At 39.5% G+C, this 11,752-nt stretch overlaps 1 protein-coding gene across 1 annotated transcript; it reads right to left on the bottom strand.

The window, feature by feature from the left end:
• Positions 1 to 366: 366 nt before the first annotated feature.
• Positions 367 to 3,186, bottom strand: LOC118078225 (vomeronasal type-2 receptor 26-like). The gene is made up of 2 exons (XM_035101997.2): positions 3,069 to 3,186; positions 367 to 1,268 (listed from the first exon to the last, which is right to left on the bottom strand). The coding sequence occupies exon 2, from the start codon at positions 1,264 to 1,266 to the stop codon at positions 367 to 369; it is 900 nt and encodes a 299-aa protein (XP_034957888.1). The 5' UTR covers positions 1,267 to 1,268; positions 3,069 to 3,186.
• Between the last annotated feature and the right edge of the window lie 8,566 nt (positions 3,187 to 11,752).

Genomic DNA, 11,752 nt, shown 5'->3' with positions numbered 1-11,752 from the left:
AAGATGTCTAAAAACCATTTATTACTCACAATTATTGCTCAGCTTGCATTTCCCTTCTCTCTCTCCCCCCCCTCTCTCTTACACACACACACACACACACACACACACACACACACACAAAACCTTCACAGCAGAAATCTATTTAGTCAGAAATCATATCACAGTCAGATTGTATACTTCTTCAGATTTGTGGCAAAAAGTGAACACACATAAATACTGCATGCAAAATATTATTTTATTTCTGAATATATTTAAAATCCTTAGATATATAATTTCAGCAAAAAGCTGTAAGTGTAGCGCAGTTCCTGTATATATTAATGTGCTCCTTTAAGGATCTTAAAATGACACCAGAAACTGTGCCATTATTCAATTATTTCTTCGTTTTAGCTGTTCCCTGTTGTTCAACTCAGGCCTCAAAACAATAATGTAGCATTTTGGAGAAAAGATGCATCCTAGCAACCCAGCACTGGAGGCCAAGATGGAGAAGATTTCCACAGCTACCATGTATTTTCCCTTGGTGCTCAGGTAGGTCGGAACAAAAGTTAGCCACACACTGCAAAAGACCAGCATGCTGAAAGTGATGAACTTGGCTTCGTTGAAACTGTCTGGCAACTTCCTGGCTAGGAAAGCTACACTGAAACTGACAGTTGCCAAAAAGCCCATGTAGCCCAAGACACAGTAGAACATGGAGACTGACCCTTCATTACATTCCACAATGATTTCTCCGGACACGGAGTACATGTCCTGACCTGGAAATGGGGGAGATGTGGCCAACCAAATAGCACAAATGCCTAGTTGAGTAAGAGAACAGGAAAAGACAATGGAAAGTGCCAACCTTTTCCCCACCCATTTCCGAAAAATGCTTCCTGGTTTGGAGGCCATGAAAACCACAACCACTGTAATGGTTTTGGCCAAAACTGAAGAAATAGCAATGGAGAAGATGATGCCAAATGCTGTTTGTCGGAGCAGGCAGGTCACCTTATTGGGTTGTCCAATGAAGAGCAAAGAGCAGAGGAAGCAAAGAAGGAGAGCGATCAGCAGAATATAGGTAAGGCTTCGGTTGTTGGCTTTGACAATGGGAGTGTCCCTGTGCTTAATGAAGACTGCAAGTACCAGAGCTGTGACCAGGCAAAAGTATAGAGCCAGTGTTGCTAAAGAAATACCCAAATGTTCTTCAAAAGAGAGGAAGGTCTGGACTTTGGGGAGGCAGCGATCTTTTCCCTTATTTGGGTACTTATCTTCTGAGCAGCTGATGCAATAATCCATGTCTAAAAGTGGAAGAAATGCCAAATTTAAAACTGATCTGTTTGTTTTCTGGAATAAGATACCCCTTTCAAACAGTTCCATATCTCTCAATACCTGCAGCTACAAAAGACCCTTACCATAGCAGACCCTAACTATACAGGTGAAACTCGGAAAATTAGAATATGCACTTTTTGGCGATATTCTAATTTTCTGAGTTTCACCTGTACATTCTTTATTAAGCTGTATGATGGGAATTTAGAACAGTGAATAACAGGTATTCCAAGTATATTTTCCCCTAGGCTTTTTAATTTTAACATGTTGAGTGCCTTATATATATTTTTTGCCCTAAGTTCATTCTATGTCTATGTGATATTAGGTTTTTTGCTGGTTTTAAATTGTCCAAACTGCTGTTCATCTTATTTTATGCTTATTTTATGAGTTTAGGATGTTATTTTGCTAAACAAATTGCTTTTTTTTAATAAGAGGGGCTTTTAAAATTGACAGAGAATGTATTGGTTACCTGGGAAAGGCTCACCTCTTCCCTCCAATACTGAACGTTCATGTTTATCAATCTGGAAGTGAAACAACAAAACCTGAAACTGAGGGTTGTATCCAGTGCTGGTCCTATGCAGAGTAGAGGCATTGAAATTAATGCATATGACTACATTATGTTCATCGTCTTTAAGTGAATCTACTCTGAGTAGGGTTTGGTTGGATACAACCCTAAAGCAGTAGTACAATCATACCTCGGTTTACGACCGCCGCAGACCCAGAAGTGCTTACATCCGGGTTCTGTGGCAGCGAATGCGCAGAAGTGATCTGCGCAGCTCGCGCATGTGCAGAAGCGCTCTATCAGTGCTTCGTGCACGTGCAGAAAGGGCACTCCATTTACGACCTGCTCGGGGAGCAACCAGCTCCCCGAAACCAGTTGTGGTCGTAAACGGAGGTACCACTGTATTTCACAATCTGCTAATCCGCACAGATATGCATAAATTTATTTATTTGTAAATTAAAAGAAAGCAAATTTGTAAACAAAAAATAAAAAAATAACACGAGGAGGCTATGTGGACCTCATGATAGCATTTATAAGAAAGAAAGATGGTGAAACATCTGAGGAAGAAGGAAGGAAGGGAGGGAGGGAGAAAAAGCTCTACTTGAGCCTCTCACACTGAATAGTATCTTGGAAGCAGTGATGCACCAATATTCATATGGTGTGAGGTTAAAAACCTCTACTCCAGGCATGTCAAACCTGTGGCCCTCCAGATGTTTTGGACTACAATTCCCATCTTCCCCAACCACTGGTCCTGCTAGCTAGGGATCATGGGAGTTGTAGGCCAAAACATCCGGAGGGCCGCAGGTTTGACATGCGTGCTCTACTCCCTATTCAGTATCAAGAGACTTCATAAGGAAAGAAAGGAGAAAATGTGAATTTTGCCTTTCTCGATCTCCAGAACCTGCATCACTTGTGCTTCACATAAAAGCACAGGAAGGTTTCCAGGAGGGAAAGCCGTGTTTCCCCATTTCTCATAATAGAAACCCAATAAAACAATTACAAGACTTGGTGGTTGAGCCATGATCAGGAGCACACTGGGGGTATTCTATACAGATTGCCTTTCTTTTTTATCCAAATGACCGAGCAAACCATTTAAGATAATTGGAGAATGCGTGATCAACACATTATTTCATTTCTACTTCAGACAGCTACCAAGGAGGCAAAAAGCTCATTAAAGGCAGGCATTGGTATATCTTTCAGATTCTACAACTTGTCACAAGTCACTCATGATTGACTGAGTATTTGATCAGATCCATAATAAATCTCCTACCCTGCTGGTCTGAAATCTTCCCTTCCGGACATGAAGTGCAATCATAGCAACAAAATTTCTCCCCCTCTTTCTTTTTCTTGCTGGTACCAGGAGGACATTTTTCATTACACAGGGAGAAGGGAGGTACCTGCCATTGAAGAAAGGAAAATGTTGCCTTCAGTTGGATCTATTCCAGTGAATATAGAAGGCTGAGAAGAATAGATTTATTATGGTAACAGACCAGAAATACAGACTTTAACAACAATAAAAAACAACAACATATAAATAGGTTAAAATTAAAATCTATAAGCTAAAACGTGATAAGTAATGCAGATATAAAACAATTAAAATATACAGGTCAAAGCCTGTATTTGAAATGTGCACGTTAAGATATTGGCCACCAGATTCATTCAGAACTTGTCTCCTTAGTTTTGTATTAGAAACACAGAATTTAGTCCCCTTTAAAGTAATCTCTGGTTCCCTGCCCTCTATTAGATATTTTAACTAGTGGCCATCAGATCTGCTTGGGATTCACTGCATGATTGGGATGATAAATATAGAACGGATGTCCCTATAAAAATGGCAATATTGTAGGATGTGAGTAAGAGTTTCAGCTTCCTTCAAACCATATGGGCATATTCACCCTGAGTATGGTTTCTAAAATAATAAAACAACAACAACAACAAACAACAAACAACAACAAAGCCATAAGCTTTCATTTTAGAAAGAAATGTTTACCTGACACCACAGTATGTACAGGTGAAACTCGGAAAATTAGAATATCGTCGAAAAGTGCATTTATTTCAGTAATGCAACTTATTATTTTTTCTTTTTCTTTAAATTTTTACAAATGCTTTCTTTTGGAAATTCCACAGTAATAAAACAAATAGTTACAAAAAACCCCAAAAAACATCGCTATTACATTTCATTAATTACACTGAATTTATAATTGACCCGCCTAACGACAAATAATGACAATTACAACAAATAATGGCTTGACATATCTTGCTTTGCATGTCATGCATCTATCTCATATATTGGTTTCACCTTTTATGTTGCATTACTGAAATAAATGCACTTTTCGGCGACATTCTAATTTCCCGAGTTTCACCTGTAGGCTCATTAACTGCAAAGATTAATAATGTAATGCATGAAGAATGACTTTTTAGTTTTATGTTCAATATAATGTCTCCCAGGCTCCTTAAATGATCATGAGCATTGGCAATGGAAATAAAATTTCAGTCCCTCTGTTGGCTATTCAGAGTGGAGGTAGGGCAAGTAAATGTAAGCTGGTACAGGAAATATGAGTGAGATATTATCATACTGTTGCTAGCATGGGAGAAGGAGGAGAATCAGGAGGAGGAGGAGAAGGAGGAGAAGGAAGAGGATTAAGTCACTTTCTACCTGACTGAAGTTTTGATGCCATTCAGTTCTCCTGTCATCAATGGTGAGGTTTATGGCAGATGACGCCTGTGGCTCCAACCTTCCCACTTTGACACTGACATAGGAATTATTTGGGAATGTGATCAAGTTTGTAATATCAAATCCGGCTGCTAACTCTCCACGTTCATTGAACTTAAATTCATCACCAACACTGTTGTTGAAAGAGATCCTCTGAATTAAAGAGAAAAGCTAGATGGAAAGAAAAAGAGAATCGAGGAACTGAGAACATAGAAAGACCCTGATTCATCAGACCAATGTTTCATCTGCTCCAGGATCTTGTTCTCACAGTAGTAAACCAAGCTGAAGCAGGACTTCGGCACAGCAGCCGTCTCCCCATTCGTGATGCCCAGCAAGTGACTTTGAGAGACAACAGTTCTTTTATTTTTAAAGCACTTTTTAAAAAACAAACAACAAATCATTGCACCATCTTCTTGCCACTGCTACCACTGCTACCACTCCCACAGCCAGGAAAGCCTCATAGGAAGACATTATACAGGTGAAACTCGGAAAATTGGAATATCCTCGAAAAGTGCATTTATTTCAGTAATGCAACTTATTATTATTTTCTTTTTCTTTTAATTTTCACAAATGCTTTCTTTTGGAAATTCCACAGTAATAAAACAGTTACAATAATACAAAAATAAACATCGCTATTACATTTAATTAATTCCTTTCCATTTATAATTGACCCGCCTAATGACAAAGAATGACAATTACAGCAAATAATGGCTTGGCATATCTTGCTTTGCATGTCATGCATCTATCTCATATATTGGTTTCACCTTTTAAGTTGCATTACTGAAATAAATGCACTTTTCGACAATATTCTAATTTTCCGAGTTTCACCTGTACTTGTGAGATTGCCGTCCTATGAGATTTCTAAGAAGTATGTCCTGAACACACACCACACTTAATGTTTTTTTTTAAAAAAACAGCAAGCAGAGACATACCCCAAATATTATATTGTATCTCAGTGAAGATGGATCAGACATCATGTTCCCTTTTTAACAGAAGACATTACCTGCCAAGGTTCCACACTATGAGGGGACAATCGTCTCCCATCCTCCTTTGCTCTTCTACTGAACCTTGATGAGTATGTAATATGTAAGGCATGTGCCAGAGCATAGACAGCATTATAGATACTGTAGCTGTGGCCGGTCATGCTCATGTCAAAATAAGTTGCAGGAAGGCTGTCTAATCTCTCCTCCCCAGTACAGGCATCATCAACATAGTCTGTCGAAACAGAACAGCTAAATGCATTCTCCCAGGTATCCTTAATAAAACCATCTCCCTTTGCCTTCAAAGGGTTGATAGTCTGAAGAAATTCTTGGAAGCCTGGAACCTTCTTTGAGTGAATTGTGAAGGAGATGGCACCATGGAGCGTTTGCATTTTAAAATCCCTTTGAACTATATGCAATGTGACATCCATTTGAGCTGTCATAATCCACACTCTCGCTATAGAACTTAACTCATAATCAGCAGCTGTTATAGGAAACAACCTTTTTACAAACAGAATACCTGTCAACCATGCAATGGATGCAGTTTCTCCATATAAAACATATGCGTTGGCTGTGCTCCTCATGAAATCTGGGACAATGTTGAGAAAGAGAGTCATTATTTCGTCCATGCCGATGAAATGCACATTTTTCGGGAAGGTTTCCTGGAATGCTAAACAGATTCCCCTCTGAGAAAGCATGGTCTCAAAGACCTTTGAGAAATGCTCTCCAGCTTCAGTATCCATTCTCAGGAGCCCTACCCAGGTCCATCCAAAATGCACAATTAACTGGACAAATCCCTCATACTGCAGGATTTCATTGGGGACCATGCGGTAAAAAGCTGGGGAATTGCTTTGATCATTCGCAGCTGGTTCAAAGGAGCCATAAGAAAACTAAATGAACAAATGCATATAAATTTACAGACATTTCATAGAAAGGGGTGGGAAACTGCAGCTCAGTGATAAATCAGATACACTGCACACACAAAAATATGCTACATACAGCCACTGGCTTCTTTGTTACAGATGATGTGCAAGATCTCTAACTCTTTTCCTATGTAGAGCCACTTTTGGGTGCAGTAAACTATATTTAGCTAGATCAGGGATGGCCAACTCCCAAAAGACTGTGATCTACTCGAAGAGTTAAAAACTGGAAGTCAGGTCAAAGCTGTTGAGTTTTTTAAGGAAGGGAAGCCCTGTTTTTTTTTGGGGGGGGGGGGTTAGGTCAAACTTGCGGAGCGTCTTTTAAGGGCTTCAGGTCAGTTGTTCAGATTTTTTTAGGGAGGAGGAAAATTTTGGGTGAGCTTTTTTTAGGGGTGCCAGTGATCTAGCAGTGATCTACCACAGACATCCAGTGATCTACTGGTAGATCACAATCTACCTATTGGACGTGCCTGAGCTAGATGAACAACTTGTCTCAGCTGGAAGAAGGCAGCTGTTTATGTTCTGGGTAAATAAATGGAACATTTGACAGCTTCATCGCCTGAAGCTGTCGTTCTTTGTGAAAGAGTTTCTGAAATTAACTTTGGTGGTAGTAGTAGTAGTAGTAGTATACCCCACAATTTCCCCCTGATGGGACTCAAGGTGGCTTACAGATAAAAACAAGAATGACTACAAACACAGGGGAGGGTCATTAAAAATAATACAACATTAATAGAATAAAAAACTAAGATATAACCAGTTTAAAACATGTAAATGTGGTTGGACAGTGTTCTCGAAGCTACGAACATGAGTTTGACCAAACTGCGGGAGGCAGTGCAAGACAGGAGTGCCTGGCGTGCTATGGTCCATGGGGTCATGAAGAGTCGGACACGACTAAACGACTAAACAACAACAACAAAACATGTAAATAATTACAACAAAAACAGCACAACACAAGCTCTTCCATTAAAAACAGTCAGTTCCCCAAACCTGTTGGGACAAGGTGGTCTTCAGCTGCTGGCAGAAGGACAATAAGGAGGGATACATTCTAGCTTCTCCAAGGAGGGAGTTCCAGGTGGAGCTTTATGGCTTTGGAAACCCCAATATTACCCTGGTGCAGCTTCACATATTTGTTGTTCTTATCCTTCACCTTCTTTAAAAATTATTAAATTGCAGAAGGAAAGCAGAATGAGCAAGCAGCAGTAAATCATAGGCTGGTTATGGAAATTTTCCATAACTAACACCAGCATATCCTACCTGTGGGATCTTGTAAAGACCTAAGATGTCTGCCATTCGTGTGGAGGTGTCAGATTCAAGTCCTCCAATGACTCCTATTAGATTTTTTGGGATGCCACATTGATAGTTAGGGAAAAAACTATGTGATTTGCAGACCATGTCCAGAGTAGTACGGTAGGTTATCCTTGAATTGGAGCAGCTGTCGTAGATGTGAAACCCAAGGGTGACATTGGGCAAGATTTTGGGATTTTCCATGATCTCATTAATGGCAAACACTGAGGCCATGATATGCTGGTAGAACTTTATACATACACTGCAAATAAAGCAACTAGTTCAAGAGGTTGCTGGCGTTGCCACAAAATGGAGAAAAATATTATTTTGGGCATTGCACCCACAGAATAAGCAACAATGTTGGGAGATTAATGCTAAGGGATTTTGTCATCGAGACAGATAAACCTATGCACTTGTCAGGGGATTAAACTGATTAAAAATATAAAAAACACAAAGATCAAAGTAGCTGTCTTACTACAAAAGAAGTAGGAAAGAGAAGTAGGAAAGAGAAGTTGCTGGATTGCAACTTATCACCAAGCTTAAAACCATGGAGAGACCTGGTTTGAACAGAGACGTTGGATTCTTAACTCATTATACATGATAAAGGGATCTTCAGCCATCTCACACATTGCTTTTTCATGCAAGACCATTTGCAGTCATTTACTGTTGTCAACAGCTATCAGTCAGTCAATCACCCATTTCCACCACCCTTCTGAGTGATACCCCTCCCCACCCTTTCTCTACATATAAACATCTGGGGACTTCTATTTCAGTGTATCTGAAGAAGTGTGCATGCACACGAAAGCTCATACCAAAATAAAAAAAACTTAGTTGGTCTTTAAGGCGCTGCTGGAAGGATTTTTTTTATTTTGTTTCGATGCTTTTGAATTATGGTGCTGGAGGAGACTCTTGAGAGTCCCATGGACTGCAAGAAGATCAAACCTATCCATTCTTAAGGAAATCAGCCCTGAGTGCTCACTGGAAGGACAGATCGTGAAGCTGAGGCTCCAATACTTTGGCCACCTCATGAGAAGAGAAGAATCCTTGGAAAAGACCCTGATGTTGGGAAAGATTGAGGGCACTAGGAGAAGGGGACGTCAGAGGACAAGGTGGTTAGACAGTGTTCTCGAAGCTACGAACATGAGTTTGACCAAACTGCGGGAGGCAGTGCAAGACAGGAGTGCCTGGCATGCTATGGTCCATGGGGTCACGAAGAGTCGGACACGACTAAACGACTAAACAACAACAAAGCTTATGCAGAAAAAAAATGTATGAAATGCAAACAAAGAAAACAAAAGGCATGACTTAGTAGAATCCTATGTTACCTGAATTCCACATGGACCAACACGTTACATCTGAGAAATAAAATGGATAACTGCAGCCGACACCTTCCTTAACCCATTTCTATATGACAATGATGAAAATATGTATAGACCAGAACTATGTATAGACCAGAACTAGAGTGCAATCAGACCACAAAACATGGTTGATTCAATATGTGCATTTTGCCTTTCATTTCAAACAATATTCACATCCACCCATCAATATATGGGATTCCCCCTCCCACAAAACTCAAAGCAGTTTACCAGCTTAGATGCAGATAGGACCTCTCTGTCTAAAGGCAAACAGGCAAACAAAGTAAAGCAAGCACCTTTCATGAAAATGCATTTAAAATTAAAATGGATTCTTACATTGGAAATTTAACCAGCTCCAATGAAGGGTCTCTTTCAAATAATATATTGGGGAAAATGTAATGCATCTGAGATACGATCATACCAATTACAAACTCGTTTGGCTGGTACCACTCATGGGGAATTGGAAGGGGGTCTGTCAGGGCACAATTCAGAGTGTGTACTGTGCACACCAGGTGAGGAAGCAAGAAGAGCAGCAGTATCAACAGCATTGCAGCACCTCAATTTCCTGATGGCAAATTCCCCCTCTAAATAGGCATCTCTCCTGGTCCCTCTATGGTGTCGCTATCTGCAAGAGGAAATTTGTTTAAGCAAATTGGTGCAGATTTAATGCGACTCCACCAAAACAGTTCTTAAACAGACATGAGCAAACCTTTCTCTTAGCCTCAGCTGTGTTATGAAATTTTGCCTTGAATGCTAGATGAAAGGAGATGTACTAGTTTGAAGCCTGACTTAGAAAAATGGAGAAATACTGAGAATGACGGAGCCCTCCTTGCCTTTAGATAATCTTAGCTGCCAATAGAACACTGTGGTATTTATGAACATGTAATACTTGTTTTTTTCCTATTGCAATCAGGGAAGCCATTGGGGGTTTGTCCAGGTGATTCAATCATAATAGTATGGATAATTGTAGGGGAAGGATAACCATTTCTGCAATGATACTGGGCTCTCTGAGGTTTCATAAGAAACAAAACTGCTGATGAAACCAATTTGAAACATGTGTCACCTTATTTCGAAGCTCATTGCATCATAGTAGCTGTCATAGATATGAAAGCCAAGAAAACTACTTTTTTAAAATCTTTATTTGCTGCCTCTTAAGATAATCTGCTACTCTCTAAAGGGATAAGAATGTTGTAATGTCTGTTGAAACCTTTGTTTATCCCTCATTAGACTGTTGCACAATGACACTTTGTTATTTGACTATTTCCCAAATGTGCACAATATATTTTGAGAGCGAAAGCGTCAATAGAGACTCAGCTGCCCTGTATGTGTTCTACAAGAGTCACTGTCCACACATAGGGAATTGAGGGGCTACAATCTTTATTCCTTAATAGCATAAAAGTGAATTTAGAGCTTGGCTGAATCTTGTGGTGAAAGTTCATTGGTTAGTTTTGTTGTTTCTATTAGCAAGGCAAGAAGATGACCCCAAGAGGGGGATGGGAGAAGTTTAGGGTTGATTTTTTTTCTATTTAGGTTAAGCAGCTGGCATATACCTCTGCAAATTTTATGAGGTCTTCTAGGGACATCCTCTAGTATCTGTTTTTATCTGTGTCTAGATTGCTCATAGATGCCATTACATACATTTCTTGAAAATATGCTAAAACCTCTACATAATTGGTCTTTTAAAAATAACAATCATCATCTCTAGACCATGTAAACATGAATAGAGACTGAGCCCAAATTAGTTATTAAGTAAGCAGGCAAACATTCCAAAGAATTTTATCTGATTGGGATCTGAGGGGAGCTAGGTGAGATCTTTAAAGTGGATTACCAAAGGCCACACATTTCACAGTGCTAAATCTACCAACAATTACTTCAGAGGAAACAAGAAAAAATGTGGCAAAACAAATGGGACTGAACATTTGATATTTTATTCCCCCACCCCTTATTAGTTGGTGCACATTATTCAGCTCATACCTCAGCACAACAAGAAACCATTTGGATGAAAAGTTGTAACCCAGAAAACAAGCACTGGAGGCAAGGATGGAGAAGATCTCCATGGCCACTATGTACGGATTTTCTCTGGAGCACAATTGTCACAAACAATTTTTTTCTGTGCCAAACACAGAAAAAGACCAACATGCAGAAACTGAGAACCAGTGGTCCTTCAGATGTTATTAAATTCCCACTTCCATCATCTCTGAATGTTGGTCATGTTGGCTAAGCCTGATGAGATTTGGAGTCCAACAATATCTAGAGAGCAGCCGAGTTCCCCATGTTTGTCCTAGATAATGACTGCAAATCCAAATTGAGCAATGAGGTCAATGTGTTTAACTTAACAGCACAAATATTGGTTGGGAAAAGGTAGTATGGCAATAAAAGAAATGGAGCCAGTCTTTGTTGGTTTATAGATTGTGAAAGCAAAAAACATAATAAAGGCATTGCACAAAACAAGAGACAGCAATAAAGACAATAATGCGGAAATCTGCTTTTTCAAAGGAGGCCCGTAACCTTTTAGTCTGTTCAACAAACATCAATGAGAAGAGGCATTTGCTCCTGAGTAGGAACAAAATATATAGCAGGTTGTATCAAACTAAGTTTTAGTCTTAGTAGATCCATTGACATTAACATACCAAGTTAACGATGTTCACTAATTTCAAGGGGTCTACTCTGATTAGGACTAGCTATGGATAGAACCTATTTGATTT

This window comes from Zootoca vivipara, chromosome 13 (genome assembly GCF_963506605.1).
Source record: "Zootoca vivipara chromosome 13, rZooViv1.1, whole genome shotgun sequence".
Classification (NCBI taxonomy): domain Eukaryota; kingdom Metazoa; phylum Chordata; class Lepidosauria; order Squamata; family Lacertidae; genus Zootoca; species Zootoca vivipara.
This window is presented reverse-complemented; position numbering and strand designations above follow the sequence as displayed.

Excerpts from the sequence above, each read along its gene's own strand:
- LOC118078225 (XM_035101997.2), bottom strand. The coding sequence starts at position 1,266 with ATGGATTATTGCATCAGCTGCTCAGAAGATAAGTACCCAAATAAGGGA.